Here is a 24,369-nt window from a genome sequence, read left to right on the forward strand (position 1 = left end):
GGGGCCGAGTATATCTTAAAATGTAAAATACATTAGGGGGGAAATTACCAGTTCTCTACAGACAAATACACTGTTTTCTCAATTTAAAAGAGAAGTACCTTGAAGGTAGATAAAATGATAAATGTCATATGAATAAAAATTAAGACCTGTGAGTTTATTGCTGCTGACAAAATGGAGAAACTCGTTATTTTGGTTGGCCTGATGATCCGCAATTAAAAAAAAAAAAAGTGCTATATTTTAGTATCCTTCTCAGTGGGGTACCACTTTTATAGGTGTCTGCGAAGTGAAAGGGGTGTTAGCCACTTTAAAAAACTTTGGAAATGATCTCATGTGATTTTTTCAGACCTGTCATTCAAACATTTAATTGAAACATGTCACATTTGATATCCCTCCTCCTCTCACCCCCATCCACACGTGTACACACATCTTGGATTACCGTTTTGGCTCATACTTTGGAATCCACCAGGTAGGTCCACACTTCCATTGGTGCGTTAGTGAATGTACAGCCTATGCATGGGTCTCAATCCAACCCAGTTGATCTACATTTGTTTACCTGTTATAGTTGCAAGTTGTACAGGCTGACATTGCCACGATCGACAGTGATGCTGTCGTTCACCCGACAAACTCTGACTTCTACATCGGTGGTGAAGTAGGTAATGGAAAGCCCAGTGCTGCGGAGTTTGTGTGTGTGCATGGGCCATCAGCCACAAAAGCTTGATCGTTCTGATAGCTATGCAGGGCTGCATTCATCTTGCACTTCCAGCAGTCCTGACTCATGGGGTCTTAAAAATGAAATATCCTTCCTCCAAAGTTCCCCTGATCATAGCTCTAAAATGTATTCCCTAGGCTCAATGTAAAAGGCAAAAAGACCAGTTGTGATGGGCCATGCAGCCATCAAATGGATGTTTCTGGTTGAGGAATTTCTCTCTTCCTCCATCCCTCCCTCCCTCTCTCCCTTCCTTTCTCTCTCTCTCCCCCCCTTCCCTCCCTCCCTCCTTCCTTCCTTTCTCCCTCCTCCTGATGCCATCAGGACAACTTTTTTTCAAGCCGAATAAAGCTTTCAGGTTAACTTAACAATGTCACCATAGTAAATTGAAAGAGAAAAAAAAAATCATCTGATTAGTATAGTTTCTCTACATGACACTGTTTGTTTTAATCACAGAATTGACTCATTTTTATTTTCCTTCAATCTTTTACTGGGTTGATAAGCTGTTTTAACATCATGTAGATACCACAGCCTTAGATTGCACAAGAGCTGAAGGAATCAAAACTGAATCCATAGTTCTGTGTAGCATATAGATATATGGGACAGACATGTTTCTAAAAAAATATTCATAATTCTTTGTGTTTATATCTCCAGTGCTTAGCATAGTACTTGGTGCATTATAGTAGGTACCTAATAAATAAATAAATACTTGTTGGTTGTTTAATTAACATGTTTAATCTCTCCAAAGACTTTCTAGAACCTTAAATTCTAGAAAGGACTTTTTATCACTTGCTAATTTAATCTTTCAATCAGCAAGTGTTTATTTAGCACTTTCTATGTGCCAGGTAATTTTTCTATGTGCTGGAGGAGTTATTTTCTTTGAGTTCACTGGTTCCCAATGGGTGGAATAAATGATTTTTAGGATATTTTCCAACTCTAAATTTTATGGTTCTATAGTAAGGAATATTTATATAGAAATGTAATGCAGCATATCATGCAGAAATACTAAGTTGTAGGTTCAAAGATAGCCACCAAAATATTAGAAATTAAGGTTATTGATTACCTAAATGTCAGCTTACATTAAAGGTAGCTAAAGAAGATGACACCTTCAGAAATTTATAATATTGTCTCCAAAATGGCTATAATCTAACAGTCTTTTGCTGTTCTGTTTTGTTCACTATTTCTAAAGAAAATATAGTATTTGTAGACTGTCACAATTCATCGTTGTTACATTTTGTAATTCAAGGTACTTACATAGATTTTGTTTTCTAATGTGGCATCTTGGAAGACAATATTAAGCAGAATCTTAATGAGGCTGTTAAACCAAAATTAAATCCTAATGTAGACAAATGAAATATATGGAAATCCAAGTATGAAAAGGGAAATTCAAACTTCCTAAGGCAGAGAGTCTAAGAGGCAGAAACTACTTTACTCTTTACTTAACCAAATGGAAATGTGATGAGCAGGAAAAAGTTGTTTTATGAATAACAAAACAATTTAATAATAAACTTTATCAAGTTGAGAACTATATACTCAATCCATCATGATCAGCTTGTCTCTTTTAGTCCAAAGATAGGACCTCTAGACACATAATACCTAGTAAATATGCTTTGGACTTAGAAGGCCATTTTCTGAATTACCAGTTGTCCTGAGAATTTTGAACTCAAATCTCTTGGTTTAGAAGCTAAAGGTACTCCCTGAGAATGAGATTGTTCAGATTCTTCTCAGACAAGGACAATTCCAAACAATCCTAGGGAAGATAAGAATTCCATTTTTTTTTTCCCTAGACACCCACCTTACAGTATGATATAATACCTCTGCAGACAGATGACACAGAAACCAAAGGAAACCGCCTTAACCCTTTGAAATACTGTCAGAACAATGGTGGCAATGATACCTTAACATTCAGTAGTTTTCTACATTCCCAAGGGTATGTGTACCTCACAATTGAACAAAGAGAAGTTGGGACTAGAGAATTTGAAAGACTTGAAGGTTGCACAGTTAGTTGTTAATGGAACCAGTGTTAGAATATGACAGCATGGAACTGTTTTTAGGAGTGATACCTGCTGAATCCATTTAAACCAGAATCAAACCAGAGCCATACTTCATCTCAACCAAACCCAACCTAAACTTATACCCTATTTGGATCTGCTGTCTGCTTTGAAGTGAGCCTGTTTAACTCAAAGAAACCCCTGCCGGATAATCCAATTTCTCATCATTGATAATAAATTCCCAGGTCCCATGACTGCTGGAAGAAGAAGTGAACCTGCACGAATGCTTAGCTTCTGATGATTAACTTTGATCACCTAAAGTTCTTTCTAACAGTGAAATTTACCACAGGCATAAAGCCTCAAGTCATCTAGGCCAAAATTCTTGCTTAGGCTGTTCTAAGCACTATAATACTTATTATGCCTGCTTTGTAAGCATGAGATAATGCTCTTATTCTCATGAGAGTAACACATAGTTATGCTTGGGAGAAAATAAGCCAATTGCTTTATCATTAACCCTGATATTAGACTAAAAAAGGAAATATACTTTTGTTAAGAATTTTGACTATATAGAAGAAAAATGTATCTTACTAAAAAAAATTACAGATACATATGCATTCATGCATACCTAGCTATGTATAGAATCAAAATGGACCTTGATTGTGTGTCCTTAATTTTGGGTAGAATTCAGATACCACAATACTTAATCTAAACATAGTTTAATTTTAATTTCTTTCCAAATTAAAAAAAGTAAGGCAATTTGTTAAGTAATTTAAAACATATGCTTTTCATTGAATAAAATATTAATTTGCCATCTCTCTTAGCAGTAGAAAGGAAGAGGCTTATTGTAATGCTGTTAACATTTTCTAATTTGGAATTTCTGTTTCATTTCAGTTAATATATAAAGTTAGAAAACCTGAATTGTGTTCATTTACTCTAGAATGTTTCTTCTCCCCTCAAATCAAGCTAAAGTATAAGACCAAAGTAGTACTATGCTATACATCATCATAATAATGGTTCACAATATTTAGTGTTTTAAGCTTTGCAAATATATTTTGCATATATAATCTGATATGAAAGAAGTGATACAATCATTCTGGATGGTAATGAATGGAGAACCAAGGCTAAGGTTTGCATCTTTCAGTTCCATAGTGGCCTTGCTTCAATTCTCTGGTCATTTCAAACCTGTATTATGTAAGTGCTTATCCCTTATTCTCTATTATTCATTATTATCTTAGATAGATATCATATGCAAATTATAATTCCTGTCATTTGAGCTTAAAATTATTGGAGCTCAGAAACTTATATTGAAAAGTGGCTTTTGCCTCATGACCTATCAAAACACCTTATTTCTTTTTTTCTGAACTTTATAGTGTAGAAGGAAAGACTGGATTCCACATAAAGCATCTTAAAATGAACACCTCTCTGAAAGTCAGCCTAGGACCAGGTTTAACACCTTAATGTCTCTGCCTTATGGGGAGCTGACTGGAGTTTGATTATCACCCTCTCAGTACTCACAATAGTGCTTTTTCAGACTCTGCAGTCCCAGTAGTTGGAATAAATAATCTTTAGGATCCTTTCCAACTCTAAATTCTATGGTTCTATTTTGGGACAGGACTCTGCAAACATAAGTGTATCTCTGACCCCAAATTCTATTTGTACAGAAGCCATTTATCTTTTTTTCTTAAGCCACACTAGAAGCATTTCACCCATGCAGTCTGCCCATTTTGGGGATGTGAACTCCATGTGAATAAGTCAGATTTCTTTAAAACATCCAGTCCTTGTTTTTGCAGCATATATTCAAAGCAAATTTGGGATAATTCATTCCAGTGCCTCAAAAATGAATCACCACAAACTTGTCTTACTATGTATATCATGATTTTTCCCCCAAATTAAAGCATAAGTAAATAGTTAAAAGGGTGTACTTCAGCCTCCCTTCAGGAAAGTAACTTTTAAGATGTGCAAAACAGGAATCAGAGCTTTAAAAAAAAAAAAAAAAAAAAGCCAAACTCTATTCATTCAGAAACGTTCAGTCTTATTGCTTTCTTTTGTTTCAATGACAAAAATCCATTGGCTTTGCTAGCTGTCCATCAGAACAATGCCATGGTCCAGTTTTAAATATTTAACATTAGATTATGCTGTGAGCTTGTATTTCCACTTGGAAAAATATCCTCCAATAAAAGGTAATAGAGCATAAAATCATACATTAAAGTTGGAAGGGACATAATAAGTTGTCTTTTTAATATTCTTTCTTTCGTAAATATGGTAACTGAGTGAAGAACCAAGATTTGAACCCAGGACTTATGGTTTTAGATCCTGTGCTTTTTGCTTCACAATTTTCCCAATTATATTTTTACCAAATAAGTGGACAGAAATATTATTTTTATGTTTTGAGCCTGAAATTGTTGAAAACTCGGTAATCATTTCAATCCATCACTAAACATTTTTCAAATACTTAACTATTTGCACAGAAGCCATTTGTCTTTTTTGTTTTTTTTTTCATTCATACTAGAAGTTTTTCCACCCATGCACCCATTTTGGGGATGTGAATTTCATGTGAATAAAGCAGATTTCTTTAAAACATTCAATCCTTGTTTTTGTAGCATATGCCCAAACCAAAGTTGGGATAATTCATTCCATTGCCTCAAAAGCAAATCACCACAAACTTGTCTTATCATGGGACTGTGCTATGTGTTGGGACTGCAAAAAGTCTTTATATAATAAAAGATCTTTAAGCTCTGTTTCTTTTTTTGCTCATCTTTATATATGGCAATTGGGGGATCATTAGTATAATTAGGGAAATATTGTCTGGGGCCATTTTGTATTTGCCTATGATGACAGAACTGCAAAACAAGAACTAATTCCCTTAATAATTGGTGCCCATAAGTTGATTAAAACAAAAAAACCCTTAATGATGCCCACCAAGCACTGGAGTGTTCTCCTTTTGTTCCAGGTTTAGCCACAGGAGAAATTAGAAGTTTGGTGGAAGAATGAGAGTCTTCTTTAAAGATCTCATTATTTTAAGGAACAAGGGGCAGTAGGGAAAATTTGGTTTTCCCCAGAGAAGCTCAGGTGGGAATAGGTCTTCAGGTTTTGTTTCTAGCCATCTAGTTTCTTTTCTGACCAAAATAAAACAAATAGGAAGAGGCCCACGCAAAAAAGGCCTGATTCCCTTGGCCTTCTGATGACTTGGACCCCTCTGAGACCAGTTAAAATGAAACTCACTGATATCTGAATCAAGTTCCAACTTAGATAGGAAGAGCAAGAGGCAATGTGAAAGGTGCCCAGTGGCTATCTGGGAATGGCTTTGAAGTTTTACATGAACAAAACTAACATTTAGTTCCTATTTTGCAGTTCTTCCAAAATTGAGTGGGTCAAATCATTTTGTGAGAAGCATAGTAGCTAAATATGCTACATGCTTTATGTGGGTCCAAGTGACAATGCTTAAAATTTAATCAGACACTGTCCTTGTTTAGGGAATACCCTGGAGAAGAAAGGTGGCAAGGAATTTGTGGAAGCAGTGTTAGAGCTTCGGAAAAAAAATGGTCCATTGGACATTGCTGGAGGTAAGACTAAAGTAACATTGCCAATTTCCAGTTTGGGTTCTTGTTTCATCTGGGCACATTCTTGGGTGGGCTGTTCCATCTTTTAATCCTCACAAAACACTCTTAGGGATGCCCTCCTGGATGATTAAAATAAGTGAGCAAGGGCACTAAACATTAAGCTCAACCACCATTCTGTATATTGTTCCTATAGATTTTTCCTTTAGAGTCTTAAAATGAAAATCACAATATGACATTCATCCCATCCGTGCAATGGAGTGAAGTAAAAGGCTGTTATCTTTATAAAAGAGAATTTTATTGAAGTCATAGAATCAAAGTTAGAATCCATCACATTAAAAATAGTTTTTGTAGATCTAAGATTCTAAATGGAGTTTCAAAACAAAGGAAAGAACACTGCAAACATAAGCTCTTATAAATTACAAAGGGTAATATTTTAAACCATCTGTAAAGTTGCTGATAAATGTTTTAAAAGTAATAATCTTCATTCACCCATCTGTATTTATAATTGCAAAAAATGAAATTAGTTATAATTTGCCACTTAAATTCCTCTTGAAAGAAAGGAAAAGGGGAAATCTTACTTTTGAACATTACATTGAACTGCAGACACAATTTTTCATTATCTGCTTAAGTTATTTTTTCTTTTTCCTGGTCCTAACAGAATCCTCCATCCAAGCTGGTTTAAAATCTGAAGTTGGAAGAGAATTTAATTGAGCATATAGATCAGTGCAAATATTAATCTGTTTAAGTAATAGGAAAGAACAGTATTACCCAAGCTGCTGGATGTGAAATATACAAATGTTATTGGATGTTTTACAAAATGATAACTTTGATAATAACAAACCAGTTGCAACTAGGCCATTTTTTTTCACTTATTGAGGAATCCTGTGGTTTTATTGTTTCCAACAGTGTCAGTTCCTTATGTCTTCTCTGGTTACTTAGGACCAGAACTTATTAGGATAAAATGATGGTAGGATTCCTTCAGATGGTCTGAATATTTGTAGTATGAAGCATTAAGCAATATATTGTGGATGGAATAGGTGATGATAGAACCAGTTCCACACTTTTTTTATTGCCTGAGGAAATGAGACATTGTGATGGTCCTCATAAGGCACAAGTTCATCCAGTTGGGAAAGCCAACCTACTACAACTCAAGCGCAAAGACATATAAGTTCAAAGTAGACCACAGAATGTCAGCTTGATAGAATCTCAGAGACTGTCACATTTAACCCCTTTATTTTACATAGTAGAAAGCTCTGTCCCACAGAGGGAAAGTGATAGTGAACCATTGCTTAACAGAGGAGTAGAAAATATGGTCCCAGCCCTTGGAGCTTATACAAAGTAGTTGGGAAAAGAACTCCTACACTTTATGAAACAGTTTGTGTATAAGCATAATAACTGGTTGTATAACAAAAATTTATTTGTTGATCAGTTGTCTAGGCCTCAGGACACACTTTTCATTAGAAATTATGTTTGATGTACCAGTTTACTTCCATATACTAAATTTGCACTGATCTCTAAGGAAGCCTGTAAATTCCAGGTTAAGCACTCTGAATCTGTAAGATAAATGAACAAGAACATTAACCATTCTCCACAAATGCCTCAAAAGGAAAAACTATAAGATAGAGCTTTCCCTTTTCTATTGTTGCCTCAGACACCAAAAAACATACATAAGAATGAAAACATTTTCTATTAAAATGAAATGAACCTACCTAAAGCAAACTGATTTAAATCATATAGACTCTCAAGACCTTCCTTCCCTAATAAAGCCATTGAAGCAGGATATTGGGGTATTTGGTTAAATTCTATAAATAAACACAAATGGTTTTCCTAATGTGTCTGCATTGACATGTCAGTCAGGGGAAATTATAGATCACACTTAATCGTTTTTCAAACGAACCCATTGGAAGCAATGCATTCAAACACTTTGAACACCACAAGGGGTTATTAGTCTGGCATATGAAGTTCACTGTGGTAGGAAGGGAATTGCCCTACAATAATGAAACCCATTCCTGGCAGTAGCTAAATGGATACCGAATGCCAAGTTTCCAAATCTATGCCTTGGCTGGGCAGTGTAATTGTAAATGACTATGACTAAACATATGTTTTAGCACCATGGGAACCTAGGTTACACATGTAAATACATTAGAAGTGCTCTTGTTCCCACTTCAGACTCCTAACTTCAAAGAAATAGCACAGTTTTAAAATAGGTGTATAGCATTTTACCATTTATAAAACTTCTTCATATGCAATAACTTACTTGACTATCTCAACAGTTCTATGAGGAAGTCAGGGCAGGCCTAATCATCCCCATTTTATTGATGAGGAAATAGATTGGGGGAGAAAAAAGACTAATTCAAGCCTACTTCTAGTAGGTACAGGAGCCAGGATTAGTAATCAGTCCCTAGTTAAAGCAATCATTCCACTGCCATATCTGCAGGTGGTTTAAATTTAGAGCTGAGTAGTTGTTGTTGTTAACTCTATGTACACATGTCAATTGTTTTTTGTTTACAAGGGATGGGAATTAAAGGTTTGGATTCTTTTTCCCACCAGCGGCTGTCAGTGCTGGCCATGGTTTGCCTGCCAAGTTTGTGATCCATTGTAACAGTCCAATATGGGGTTCTGACAAGTGCGAAGAGCTTCTGGAAAAGACCGTGAAGAATTGTTTGGCTTTGGCAGATGACAAGAAGCTGAAATCAATTGCATTTCCATCAATTGGCAGTGGCCGGTAAGAGAACCTACTTGTTGAAATATTTGTTCCAGAAGATAATTCTCAAGTAATGTATTTCATTTATCCAATTATTGAGGGACTAATGTGGACACTCAGTTGAGAGATCAGAGGCAAAAAAATGAGTAAAGCTAGGTTTTAATCACCATGTGGTTTATAATCTAATTGAAAAGATAAGACATGCTGAAAATTAAATAACTTAATTTCATCTAAGAAAATTTACTCAGGACAGCAGTCTTATTTTGAGTACTAAGAATACAAATTTAAAATAAGACATCGTCCTGATTTTCCTGGACCTTCCAGTTTAGTAGAAGTTCAGTTAATGTATTATAATTATAGTGCATATCAGGTTTAGATAAGCATAGAGTAGAAATTAACTATACTTAAAGGCAATGTAAGGAAGGAATTAGTCACTTCTAACTGGGGAATGAAAGGGATGTATTGAGGAATGTTTTATGAAGGAAGTGGTACCTAAACTGGACCTTGAAAGTGAGAAGGATGTAAGTAGGTGGGAAAGAAAAGGACAAAATTGAGGAGCACTAAGCAGTCAAGTCTGGCCCAGGCCCAGTGATAAAGAATATGCACAATGAAAAACAAAGCTTAAAAAAAAGTTGGAGATTAATTGCAAAGGGCTTTAAATGCCTAGCAGAACAATTTAGATTGGAGAGAGTCAGACTGGAGACCCTGTGATTCTGTAAACACATTCTTACTTCCTTGTCTTGTTCTCCCTCTCAATGACATTACAGTCATTATCTTGGAACATGGTCTGACATGCAGAGACAAAATTGGATAAAATTCAAAGCTAACTCTGTTTGTCAGCCATAGGATATTTTCTGGATAGACAATGGAAGCATCATTTATAAGATTTAGAGATCTTATAACTCATCTAATTCAAATCTCTTCTTTAATAGATAAGAAAACAGGTCCAAAGAAATTTAGTTACTTGCCCAGGGTTACACAGTAAATGAGCATAACTGAGATTCAGACTCTCACTTGAAAGCTAGTGTTATTCCCAGTCTACTCCATTGCCTGTTTTACATTGGCAGTATACTGTACTTTTTTTCACTGGGATATTTTGCTGTGCACATGTTGAAGATTTTCAGTATTGTCTGATTGAGAATTATCTAAAAAAAAAAATAGGATATGGATATTACTACATTCAATTAAGGGGAAAAAAGTGACTGCCTTTTTAATAAGAGGAGGTAGTCAACAAGCTCCTGGTAGAATGCATTTTATTTGCAATTAAGGAGATTTATTGCAAGTAACATAGAACTAGGGCCTGAGTAGATTTGGAACTACTTTCCACAAAGCAGTCTTGTAGGAGTTTAAAATAGTCATGCCTGTAACATCTCTTCATTGTCACTGAATTACCTTTGATAAATGAATCAATCTCTCTATCTCTTGGTTTGTTTATCAGTAAGTATGATTTACCTTCCTCATAGAAGGTATTATGAGGCGCCATTAATTAGTGTTTATAATGCACTTTGATATATGCTAATAAAAGGTGTTTCAGACATGAGAGGTAATATTATTCTTTATTGGTAACAGTATTTTTTCTTTAGCTATTGAGAAAGCTTTTAATTGAATTATGAAAATTAATTCCCATAAAAGTACATCTGTTATTTCAAGCATATTTACATTTCTCATGGAGTAAAACATTTTTTAAAAATAATAAATTGAAAACCTTTTTAAGATCCACAAGTGCCAAAGGCACCACATGTGCACAGCTGTTCTGTTACAGACATCTGTCAAGCAGACATCACCTTATAAAGCCATGTAAACAGTTTCATTCCCTTTCATGGCTCAAGAATGGGATTACACTAAAGCTGTTCAAATAAATCATATTGGATTTTAGGAAGGGAAATAAAAAAGCTTGTTTGTGGCATTCAGTATCTCCAGCATGAAAGTCATGCTAGGATTAAAAAAAAAAAGTCCAGCATGCTAAAGGAAAGACTTGGTGATGGCATTCTCATATAACAGTATTTCGATATCCTCAGCCTCCAGCAGCCATTATGATTACAATACAGTATGCATCAGTGTGTACTTTGTATTGGACATTTGCCTCAGATAATTTCTTTTAAAATGTGCTTTGGTTAAATAAAACTCAACATCATAACATGGGATGTAGGAAACTGTAAGGGGCCTTTAAATGGGTGCCACAGCAAATCGGGAGATTGAGGCCCGGAAGTAATTTCTGTGGATATTAGGACTGCCCTTGGGCAGGATCCTGGCCATATTGAGATAGCTTCATAATGGGTGACTCTCTCGCTGATTGGCTGTGTGTGTGACCTCACAGGCCCTATGTAAGCCCACTGCAGGCAGCAATCGCTCTCTTTAACCTGGCGTTCTTCACCCTGGCTCCCTAGCCTGGGTGGCCAAGCCAAGATGGATAGCCAAAAGAGGTAAGGGTTTTGGTAGTGAACACGTGGGTCTTCTGACCAGGTGTTCACTAGGGAACCAACAAGTCAGGGCATCAGTTAGGGCATTATGTGAGTAGGTATAATAAAGGCTTTTAAGATTACACGTGGTTGTTCTTGAGTGCGCTACCGGTTATTAAGCTAGTAATTGTAACTGCCAGGAGAGCACGTTACAGGAAACTACCTTTGGCATCTAGACATCCTCTTTCCAGCCTGTTAGACCACAATATTTATTGATCCCCACTCCATGCAAAGCCTTCTTGGATTCTGGTTGACATTAAGAGGGTGCACACAATCTCCTAGGAGAAGAACACAGAGTCAATTTGCTCTCTTTTATTTAAAGGACTTTGCATGAACTTTTCTTGAATTTATGAGTTCTAAGACAAAGTCAATTTAGAGCTGCTTCTCCAAGGAAGTAAGTAAGAAAGAGATTTCTGTGCTTAGAAAGTACAGAAATAGATAAAGGGGTTTGTGGACTGAGGATAATACATTGCCATAACCAAATGACAGTTTACATAAGGATCTGGAAACCATCTCATCTAAACCTGTTCCTTTAAAGAGAAGAAAACTGAGGCCGAGAGAGAAATGATATATCCAAAGTCTCAAAGCTGGGAATAGAACTTTGTTCTGTTGTACTGAGTTTTGGCTATTTTTAGGACACCAGCCTGCCTCTCATACTCACTTAGTGAATTTTCTTAAGTTGTTGGACTGTGCACTTTTTCCCCAATACTCTGATAGTTTCATTATTCACAAATAGTGAGTACTTGTAGATAGAGGAAACTACTATGTATCTTAATCTCACTCACAAAGTAGTTGAGCCAAAGTACCTGAGCTGGAACAGAGGTTTTTTATTCACTTGGCCAAAGTAATAATGATTAAAAAGAATGAGATTTTTCCATTTGCACTGCAATCTCAACAATTGAATATGTGCTACATAGAGTACATTAGTCCTCTAAGTAGCTATTATAACAAAAGACAAAGAATAAATTATTTCTGAGATTCTATTATCCTAGGAATGAAACTGGATTCCTACCTTCATGAAACTTACACTCTAGTTGAAGATAAATTATGTACAGATAATAATTAGCAACAGGATGTACCAATTATTTAATAACATAAATAGTAAGAATTCAGGGAAGGAAGATTGTCAGAAAAGGCTTTCTGTGTGACTTTGAGATCTTTTTCCTCATTTGGACTCCAGATTCCTTTTATGTAAAATGAGAGAATTTCTATAAGGTGATCTCTGTAGGCCCTTCTAGCTCTACAATCTGTCATGAAGGTAATTGTTTTGGCATCTGAACTTGAATAATGGGGTAAGATTTGAAGAGACTGAGAGGATGGGGAAAATTATTCTAATCAGGATGATGCAAGGGAGGAATGGGCAGGATAATAATGGGCAGGCTGTCTGGAGCAGGTGTCCGAAACTGTGGGTTGGAGGCATTTTGTTTACATAGTATAAAATAAAAAATCACCAATGCAATCACAGTCCCTGTCTGCAAAGAAAAGTAAGAAAAAGATAGCACCTCTATGACAGTGGACAAAACACTACATCTCTCTAAGACTGAGTTGCACAGGAGGTACTCCTCTGTATTGAGGGGAATCTCATTTCCAATGTTTTCCCCTATTCCATGCAACCTCACTACAAGTAAAAGAAAATGATGGTACTCCCTTCCCTCCAAAAGTCACTTTAAGCTTTACTCTAGATGCAAGTGGGAGTTTGATGGTCATTTTTGAAACCCCTTTCTTTTTACATGATTATACATACAAGGTTTTTTATTGTCATGCTTTTGGAGTGTTAATAGAGCTTTCCCTGCAGGCTGAGAGAAATGAACTAGAGTATTTATGTAATGCTCTCTTAGTCATATAGCAAAGACAGAGTAGTTTGTGCCACAGACACTTAGAAGACCCATGGTAGAAAACTTGACTTTCAAAATTTTAAAGATCTCACTACTTAATGATGCATCCAATTAAAAAAAAAAGCCAAATAATGCTAATAGCTGACTATTGCTTTATGGTAGGATTACTTAACTTTTTTGTGTCATAGGCCTCTTTGGCAGTTTGGTGAAAGCTGTGGGACCCTTCTTGTGAAATAATAATTTAAACATGCATAGTAGATAAAATGCATGAAATTACAATGTTCAAATAGTTATCAAACTATTCATGAGCCACAGATTAAGAACCCTAAAATGTGCAAAATGCTAAAGGAACATGTAATTGGAACCTCACAACATTTATTATTTCCATTTTACAGAAGAGCCATATCCAGTACTTAGGATTACAAGGTTCCTTTTATCATGTCAATACACAGCTGTAGGTAAAGTAAGTGGATCCATATTCACTTCACTTCCATTTTATAATGAAATCATTCCCCACACTTCTCATTCTCTTCACACAGAACTCTTTTCAGGGCTTAATTCAAGTATCATCTCTACAAGAGGCCTCCCTTATATGTGTGTATTTATATTTCTTCCCAGGGCAGGGTAAAATCATTGAAGATGTTTTTGTTTTTATCTTTAAATCCTCAGTACCCAGAACAATTCCTGGCATATGGGTGGTTAAGAAATGCTTGCTGAATTAAATTGAATTTAACTTTTGAGAAAAGAAAATTTTCTTAGAGAAAGAGACAGAAATAGATTTAATTCCTGACTGGCAAGACAGTCCTCGTGGACTGAAAATACTTGGTGAAAGTTATTTCTTTCCATTATTTCTCTGGAAAAAAAATTTTTTGTCATTTTTCCAATTTTCCTGGGACTATACCCCTGACCTGAAAGGGTGAAAAGAATTTGTTTTTATCATAGAGACCCATGTTGAACAACAAGGGGGAAATATTTACTATAAAAGTGGTATACATCTTGGAAGACATTTCAGGAAAATGAACATAAGAATTTTCTGTTAATAAATCCTTATTAACATTCATTCATTCATTAGTAGACTGTGAATGAGGTCATGTTTTCTTGTGGTTAAATATGACAGTGTTGGTTACTATATCACACATGCATGTAAATATACACATATGATGCTCAAAAAATGTAAAAATTTCCTAGACATAATGGGCAGCTTCTGCTTTCTCCTTGCCTGAGCAAGAGTTTCTCCAATATTCACTGTCCTGGTTCTGTCAGACCACAGAAACAAATGCATTTTGAGGGCTTAGATTGCAAAGTAAACACTGATAATATAGGAGTGGTTTAAAATATCACTCTTATCCCCTTTTCCCTTTGCTCTGAGTCTTTTCCAGCTACTTGAAGTAGACACTATTAGAAACATTGGATGAGAGTCTTTTAGAGATTAGCCCTATGTATAGGAAGTGATCATAATTATGTTCCTATTTCATATGAATATCCAAATATCATCCCTCAGGACCATGTTAAGAGGCTAGGTCTGCAAAGCTAAAATGATCTCAAAAATTCAGTTCCTAAACTCTGTTAAGAGTTTGGTGGGAATAGTTCAAATGCTCCAGAGGCAAAAAAGCCTAGAATTGTTATCTGGCTCTAGAACTATAAGTCATTCAGTTGTCAGTTAGCCCTTGAGTATTTGCTATATTCTTACCATTGTTTCAAGACACAGAAATAGATAACCCAGTTCTGCTTATATAAACATGGCCTGGTTTACAACAGCATAGATTTGAGACTTTAAGGCCATCTAGTCCATTACACATCAGGAACTACAATTCTCTCTCTCTCTTTTTTTTATTAAAGCTTTTTATTTTCAAAACATATATATGGATAATTTTCAACATTAACCCTTGCAGAACTTTGTTTTCCAATTTTCCCTCCCCTTCCTCTACTCCCTCCCCTAGATGGCAAGTAATCCAATATATGTTAAACAAGGTAGAAATATATGCTAAATCCAGTATATGCATACATATTTGTACAATTATCTTGCTACACAAGAAAAATCAGATCAAACAGGGAAAAAGCGAGAAAGAAAATAAAATGCAAGCAAACAACAACAAAAAGAGTGAAAATGTTATGTTATGAACCACACTCAGTTTCTACACTTCTCTCTCTGGGTGTAGGGTGGTTTTCTTTATCACAAGATCATTGGAAATTGTCTGAATCATCCCATTGTTGAAGAGAGCCACAGGAATCATGATTCTCAAAGAGGTTAAATGATTTGTCCAAGGTCATATAGTAGCAAATCTGAGATTTGAACCCAAGTCCTGTTATTGCAAATCCAGCATTCTCTCCACTGTAGGGGAATCAAGTTGTAAGATCTTTTTTTTCAATAAACATTTATTAAGAACTTGCAGCGTAGAGAACTGTGCTATTAGAAAACAATATATAATAGTAGATGACCAAGGATACAGATATTTGGATTTTTCGCATAGAAGCTCCCTGAGGGTAGAAGAATTATAAAATGTATGCCCATAGCACCTAGCATATACATGGGTACTTAATGAACAACTGATGTGTTGCTTGGCCTTCTTTTCTGTCCAGTGCCATGGTATATACTAGATGAAGTCAAAATAGAGATGGCTCTTCATCTTCAGTGAGAACCAACATTACTTTAAAAGCAGAGTGTATTGCAGTGAACTAAATAAGTGAGAGCATAATGGGATGAAATCCTGTTCCCCATCCCCACCAGCCAAGACCCCTGCTGGGCATTGCACTCATAGCCAACAGTTTCCTTCTTAATCAAAGAAGTATTTTGAGACTCAACAGAAACCCAGACTTGATCTCCATAGTGAACAGAATTTTTCTCTTCAAGCATGTGTTTCTAGAGTTCCTTCCCACATCCTGGGTTGTTAGTAAGCCCATTTATGTCTGCAGTCCTGGGAAGGCTTCCCACCAGTCCGGCTTCCTTGGGTTGCTCTCACAGCTGGCAAAATTAATGGAATCACTGTAACCTTATCAGGTACTCTAAAAGTTAGCTTGTACTTAGAGCATGAAAATAATCTTTCATTCTTTGGGTGACATTTAAATGATCTTTTATTCAAATGGTTCCTACATGATCTTCAACATCCCTTATCCTATCTCCATAGTTACTTTGCCTTCACTCAAGAATGGATCTTTGTGGAACTGGTGAGATTTTTTCCAATTCTCAATCATGGACAACCCTTGGAATGAGAAGTAGCAAAATGGTTCAGGGACAAGAATGTCCAACTTGGGTTCAAAGTACCTGGAGCCAATTTCCAACTCTGCTTATTCATTACCTTTGTGACCTTGGGAAAATCTGTCTATTTCTTTAGGCCTTGGTTGGACTGAAGAAACCCTAAGATTCCTTCTGCTTCTAAAAGATGATTCTATAAAGGGGAGCTTAACAATATGCAGCCTTGGCCACTGCTTAGTTTAGAAATCAACACGCAAAATGTCCAGAACTACCACATATATTCTCACCATCACACCTGGTATTATCTTTAAAGTTAAAAGCCTGAGGGATCTCAGAATATGATTAGAAGACAAAATGGGGAAAAGAAGTTCTAGAAAAAGTAGATAGTTGAGCTGTCTTCTTTTATATGTGCTACAGACTTCACCTACCTATTTTAAATTTAAAATGGCATGTATTATTTCATGTTAAAATGAAGCAGGAATAGAGCATATCATCTTTTTTCTTTCTCTTAAAGTTAGGCTATTTTAATACTTATCCGAAAAAAATTTGAGCAGAAATGGGTATCTAGAGAAAGTGGGGAGGCAGTGGAATCATTCTATCCTATTTCTGGATATGGCTTTTCTATCCCCAGAGTATTAACTGATGGCATGTGCCAATTAGTTTTCCCACTCAGCTTTCCAAAACTTGTCTGTACTGCCTTTTCAATGTCATGATTATAGTCTTACATAAAGAGCGAGGAGGAACAATGAAAGTCACCTAGGCTAAACCTCTCATTTTACACATAAGAAAAACAGGTACATAGGATTCAAAACTAAGTTCCTTAATAAAGTCCAGCATTTCTTCCTACGGCACCATGCTGCCAACCACCATGAAAACATTGCCCCAATAAAGAGAAATGTTACTTTTCAAAACCTATCAGAAAGATTCTCCATCCAAATGAATACTCTTACAAATAGTTCTCTTGGGAGACAACATGTTGCTTACGTAATCCAGTGATGCTGCTTTTTCCCACAATTGTTCCAGATTTCCCTTTAGGAACTGCAATCAGAGCCTGGGGCACAGGCATGGGAGCAAATATTCCTTCTTTAAGACTGTATTTGATTTCGGAGATAGAAAGAAACCCCTTAGAGTCAGCCAAATTCAGTTTGTGATCAAGCTCATGATTGTGTTTTCAGTCCAGAATAGAAGTATGATTATCAATTAATGAAATGGCTTACAAACTGGTTATGACTAAATGGATGATTTATCAAAGGGAAATCCAAAAATGTTTTAGGCAATTGGCAGAATTGTTGGAATGAGTATACAATCTTCCAAAATAATGATGAGTGTATAGTTTGATTCAACAAATATTTATTAAGCAACTACTATATGCCAATAAAATCTGGGTTCAAGTCTGTCTTCTGAAACATGCTAGCTTGTGTGACTAGGCAAGTGAGTACTCTCGTGACTCTATGGGACTAGAAGCATAAGAGAAGTTGTTGCCTTTGTAGAACAATGAATTCACGGGGTCACCTTATTCCTCTGTAACCAATATTTTCCTAAATTTGGGGGCTTCAGAGAAAAAAAGAAATGAGCCTGTTCTCAAGGAGATTTCATTCTTCCATACTCTTTTTGAATGTACTAATTTTGTTATATTAAAAGATGATCATGACTTTAATCCTGCCCAAACTATTTGGTTGAATTCCCCTGCAAAGTTTTACAAAAATTCATTTTTAAAGTTAAAAGCCTGAGAGAGTTCAGAACATGTTTAGATGACAAAATGGGGAAAAGAAATCCTGAAAAAAGTAAATAGTTGGATTGGCTTCTTTCAAATATGTCACAGATTTCACCTTTTTATTTTAAATTTAAATAAAATTTACATAAATGACATACCTTATTTCATGTTAAAATGAGACAGGAATAGAACATATTACCTTTTTTTCCCCTTCTCTTAAAATTAGACTACTACAGTATTTACCTGGAAAAAAATTGAGCAGAAATGGGATCTAGAGAAAGGAAGAAAGAAATCATTTCTATACTATTGTATATATATAAAAGTAGTATATATATGATATATATATATATGATATATATACTACTTTTCCAAAATCCATGAAGGATCTTAATGTAAAGAGGAAAAGCAGGGAAGGTAATAAATATTTTTATAGCTCCTACTATGTGCTAAGCACTATTTACAAATTTTCTTGATTTGATCTTTATAACAACTCTGGGGGATAGGGGCTATTGTTATCCTCAATTTACAAATGAGGAAACTGAAGCTGACAGGTTAAGTGATTTTCCAGTTACACAGCTAGAAAGTATCTGAGACATGATTTGAACTCAGACCCTCCTGACTCCAGGCATTTGAACAAGAATTTAACTCATGCCCTATAATGAAAATTGAGTATATGTATGCATAGTCTTATGTAAGTTGAACCCTACTGAATGACTCCTTACATGTGAGAACTAGGCTGAACCATTCACTTAGCATTCAGAATAATTTAGTAAGCATTTATTAAGTAATTATACTATGCCAGACATTGTTCTCGGTATGCAAAGGTAAAAATGAAAATATTCCCTGCTACATAATGAACTTATCTTGGGGGAAGCAATGTATATCCAAATAAATAAATAAATAATGTATACAAAGTAAATGTGATTTCCATGACAGTTTGGGGGGGAAGGTGTTTAAAAGGGGGAATGAGGAGAAAGGACAGCTACTTAGAAAAATCAAAATCTATTTGTTGAAAAAAGTAAAAACACAGGAATGAAACACCTTGCCTTAATATGACGAAAAGTATATTTAAAAGCAAGGTCTAGCATTGTTTGCATTGTAATAGCATATAGACTTCTTGAGGAGAGGGGATTATTTAGGAGAGAGAGTGTGGCTAAGAATCTGACTTTGAAACCAAGAAGACTTGAGTTCAAAGACTGCCACATAGACCTGAGCAAGTTCCTTTAAGCCTACAGGGCTCCAGACATTTTCTAAGTCAAAGAGGAAATCTCCTCTTCTAGAAGTTCCCTATATAAATGAAGTTAAGGGTCCAGTGCCTTTTCAGGTGTAGTAATAATAGATATTTACCACATACTAGCTGAATGAACGAAGAAACTCTGGATGTTTCAAATAAAATTGGGAATAAATAAGGATGTCCACTGTCACCATTATTATTTGACATACTAAAAAATGCTAGCTACCTCAAGGGGACCAAAAAAAATAGTGTAGGAAGTATAATTTGAAGATGATGTATTTATCACTCTTTGCAGACTTAAAATGGTTTACTTAGGCTTGCCTAAAATTGGCATCCCAGTTTTCATTAGGTATGCTCAAAATAGGCCTGCTTTTTCTCCTAATACTTTGGCCCTAACAGGGTTTATCCTCACAGTGTTTTTTCCTTGGCTTTTTATTTTTTTTATTTTTTTTTTATTTTTTTTTTATTATATATATATATATATTTTATAATATTATCCCTTGTATTCATTTTTCCAAATTACCCCCCTCCTTGGCTTTTTATAATGACTTTCTTCCCAGCCATGATTTTTAGATACCTTGATGTATGAAAGTTATACATGGAATGCATTTAGAAGAACAAATCAATCGAGAAACTAAATTTTCATCCAACTTGGCACATTCCACCAGGAACAATTCAAAGATGCCTTACACCAAGAAGGATGTTGAGATAAAAATCAAGTGTTAGAAAATTAGGAGCCAGATTGTCTACGAGTTCTGTTTCAGGCCCTTGTGTTTGTGGGTGGCATTTGGAGAAATGCACAGAAACTCACTCACCCATAAGGCTTGTGGCTTCCAGCCTTTTCTATCCTGTGTTTCTGCCCCACCACTCTTGAACATGCTCTGTGGAGTATGTTTATCTTGTTAAAAATTAAATTGCATTAAAAGAACTTGATATAAAGTCATTTAAACTCTGTGTAATCTAGGCAAAATTTGCATCAGTAGAAGTTCCCCTATCAGAAATCCCCATGTTATAGGAATCAGAGACCTAAAATGCTTCTAGAGTCCATTTAAGTAGTCATGAAAAATCAGTGTGTACAGTGGAAGTAATCATACTTCAAGGTTTGCAGAAGCTTTGAGTTCCTGATTGTACTATTTACAACTGTGTGACTTGAGACAAATCACTTCCATTCTAGGCCTGAATTATTCATTTATAAAATGAGAAGATTAAATTAAGTGAATCTTCCCATTTTATTTAAAAGGCTAGATGTTTACTTTCAAAATGTTTATTTTGATGTCTGTTTAGGAATAGGGCTGTTCCTATACATATATACAAATACACTCTGTTGGAAGAGCAGCATGTACTTAGGTGATCGCTGTTCCTTTTCTATCACATTCATTCAACAAACATGGTGCTTACTGAAGAGGCCTAATGTACTAGACAAAAGTAAGTGGTCTAAACTTGCCTTTTCAGATCTTAGTCTGGCACTTGTTTACGAAACAGCATAGGAGAATGGAATCATAGAATACTGGACCAGTAATTCCCAGGATCAGAGCTGAAAAGACATCTTACTGGACATACCTAACTAGCTGATGGGAAAGAGGAACAGCAGCTGCTACTTTTGACCCCAAATTTCCTTCGCCCTCACCCCAATTTGTGATAATCATAAAGTAACTCTGGTGTATTTTTTTCTTCACAGAAATGGTTTCCCCAAACAGACAGCAGCACAGCTGATCCTGAGAGCCATCTCCAGCTACTTTGTGTCTACAATGTCTTCATCAATCAAAACGGTTTATTTCGTGCTCTTCGACAGTGAGAGTATAGGGATATATGTGCAGGAAATGGCAAAATTAGATGCTAACTGAGTTGAAAGAACTACAGAAGCAGCCCAGACTCACTTGGTCCTTTTCTCCAATTTAAAATTAAAAAGAAAAAAAAAGTCCTTAACTCCTAATTGTGAGGCAGCACCCTTTATTTTCAATTTTGCTCATCTAGGGAAATGAGATTTGGTTTTTTGTTTTGTTTTGTTTTTTGGGTTAATTTGTTTTGACCTTCTAAAATGTTTTTATGTTAGCACTGATAGTTGGCGTTACTGCTGTTAATGCACTGTTTCAGCCCTTGTATGAGTTTAGTGTAATCTAGGAAATTTTATAGTTTTATTTTAATGAATACTGGATTGATGCAGACAGTAGTGGGAAATACATTGTCTTTTACATGTGGAAAAAACCAGGAAGCCCTATTTTGTAACTGTGTTGTGGTACGTAATCCTACATTGCGTGATGTTCTTCTCATCACATTGTTCTCATTTTTTTCCCTAAAACAACAAAAAAGAAAAAAAAACGAATCACATCTAATTTCTGTTTACTTATTGTCTTAATGATGGATCTTGAAATGGGGGAGAGGGGGAGAGAAGCCTGTCGTCCTTAATTATATTTGCAATTTGGAATTTGTGTGAATTGATTTAGTAAAATGTTAAACTGTTTCTTTGCCTTGGTGTGTTTTTGGGTGGCACCATGGTTGGGAAAAAGATGTTAAGCTCTAGGAATGTTCCAGATCTTGCTTGTCTGGAGAAGAAGATAGACCAGGGTTAAAAGTCCTATTGATTTTCCTAGCTCCTTCACAGAATGCATAGCCCATCCATCCTCACTCACATTTTCAGGCAATGAAGCTCACATTCTACCTGCAAGGTCAGACCCTTCTAAGCTAAGATTAGCTGCATGTCATAGCTTACAAAATAGTTTGTATACTAACTATTTAGGTCAAGGCCCAATGGTTCAGGAAGGGACCTTTGACATGGACTTGTCCCTGCAGTCATCCACCCACAGTTGCAGACCAAGGTCTATAAAAACAAGTGTCCAATCTGACTTTATTGATAGGATTTTTCAGCGAGGGTCAGATTTGTATAGAACAGTAGGGTCACACTTATACAAAGAGAGTCCACTAACTAGTAATTAAGAATCTCTGCTACATATTGATTTAGAAAGCCATACATGTTAATATTATGTTCTACTTGATTTTTATTTATTCTGTTAAATATTTCCCAAATATTTTTAATTTAGCTGGGACAATGGTTGGGTTGCCTTTTTGATACCTCTGATGTAAAGCTATCTTCTGTATGAAGAATGTGGGGCTTTAAGTCATGCCCTTGGCCCATACAAACTTTGTAATTCTGGATGGTTGGAACTTCTCAGGTTCTCAGGTAGCTCTCTAAAGCTGGAAATTGAAGAATAGCCCCTAATCTGCATTGGTTATAGTTTACTCATCAAGAAATTCTATCTCAATAAAGTCTCAAGTCTGTATCCTTATCTCCCCTACTCCCCCCTTTCCTAAAACAAACAAAAAATTTGTTTTCATGCTTTTTAGGATATTTTTTGAAAATAATAATAGATACTTGAATTTGAAAAACAAACCTCAGAACAATTTTGTTACTTCATTTATTTGTTTTTTCATTAAAAAAGACTCTCATATTGGGAAAGATTGAAGGTAAAAGGAGAAAGAGGTGGCTGAAGAGGAGATGGATAGTGTCACAGAAGCAAGGAACATGAGCTGAGACAGACTTCAGGGGATAGTGGAAGATAGAAGGGCCTGACATCCTGTGATCCATTGGAGTTATGAGTCAGACTGAATAACTGAACGACAACAATTATTTGTTTTAAACACAGGACACTTTGTCTTGCTCTAATCTATCCTGGCATACACATTCCCAGTGCTCTGTACCTTACTACCAGAGGCAAATCACATAATCTCTCAGAGTTATAAAATGAGCCAATTCTTTCCAGCTCTCTAGCTGTGATCTTTTTATTCTCTTCATGCAGCAAACACTCTGGGAGAAGTAAAAGTTCATCATCATCAAGGACTCTTAGAAGGCCCACTTCATTTTATATGACAATTAGACCGGATAATCTTGCCCAGCTTAGAGCAGGGGAGGGAGAGAGAATTATTATTCTCTCCTGTGAAAGAATACACTTAAACATATTTTGGAGATTAGAAAATATAATACAATATAGTGTGTTTCATTTTGTGTGCTATCCTAAGGTGATTTCCTCCTCAAACCAACCAAGGTTGTACAACATGTGATGACTTTGTATTTAGGCTACAAATGTGGCTTGCTGCACTGTTCTTTAAATAGTCAGTAGACTATTATTAGATACATTGACTGTTTCCATGATCTCTGCAGGAGTTTCTTTGTGTTAAGTCTTTGTAACTATGGTACCAAAGAATCAGATTTTTCCCCCCAAAAGAAAATTTTTCTCTATTCCTTAAGAAGATGCATTTTTAAAATGATAAAAATTTCAATTAGTACGTATTTGGGGGCTGATAATTATGTAGGTGAATAAGTTTGTAGAAATATAATCAATAGAATTTTGTTAAGTGGTGGATGGATTGGAAAAATAAAAAAACAGTACTTCCAAGACCTGGGTTAAAGATGGACATTTAGGTACAAGGTCTGATGAAAATTGAGATATGCCCATTCTGAAATGACTTGGCTTTCTTTTTTGGGTAAATCATGCCATGTGTTTTGCAAGGATTCCACTAGATGTCGCTAAAAGGACTGAAAAGTAAAAGCATTTGTCCATGTGTTCACACAAAGGCATGAATTGTGTGGATCCTGTGAAGTTTGCAGTAATTATTTACTATAATTACCAGAAGACCTCTGAAGTTTCAGAAAAATTACATACATTTTACTCTCTTTGTAAATGTAGTATCTCCCATTTGTAGCAATAATTTTAAAAAACTGAGTGCTAAGTTTTGAGCCAGAAGACACGAGTTTGCTCTCTGTGACCATGTGTGACCATGAACAATCTCTAAAATTCCTTCCAGTTCCTAAGTTGTGATCTTATGGTGTAAATATTGCCATCTGTTAAAAATCTATACTCGGGACCACAGATTGAGAGTTGGAAGATACACCCCCCCACCCCCAACCACACACACATTTTATAAATGAGAAAACTGAGACCCAGGGATGCTAAATGGCTTATCTGGGGTTAGAAAAG

The 24,369-nt window shown here is 35.7% G+C and overlaps 1 protein-coding gene across 11 annotated transcripts in view; it reads left to right on the forward strand.

Annotated features, from left to right (window-relative positions):
* MACROH2A1 (macroH2A.1 histone) overlaps positions 1-21,857 on the forward strand; it is a 108,496-nt gene extending 86,639 nt beyond the window's left edge. For 4 of the 11 annotated variants that reach the window (XM_074290881.1, XM_074290882.1, XM_074290885.1 and 1 more), the window contains exons 6-9: positions 563-653; positions 6,171-6,260; positions 8,808-8,982; positions 21,075-21,857. In XM_074290881.1, the coding sequence (XP_074146982.1) occupies positions 563-653; positions 6,171-6,260; positions 8,808-8,982; positions 21,075-21,240 (522 nt within the window). In that variant the 3' untranslated portion in view covers positions 21,241-21,857. The remainder of the gene's footprint in view (positions 1-562; positions 654-6,170; positions 6,261-8,807; positions 8,983-21,074) is intronic. The other 7 variants (XM_074290879.1, XM_074290880.1, XM_074290884.1 and 4 more) reach the window with 2 other exon arrangements.
* The last annotated feature ends 2,512 nt before the right edge of the window (positions 21,858-24,369 follow it).

The sequence above is a fragment of the Sminthopsis crassicaudata genome, chromosome 2, assembly GCF_048593235.1.
Source record: "Sminthopsis crassicaudata isolate SCR6 chromosome 2, ASM4859323v1, whole genome shotgun sequence".
NCBI lineage: Eukaryota > Metazoa > Chordata > Mammalia > Dasyuromorphia > Dasyuridae > Sminthopsis > Sminthopsis crassicaudata.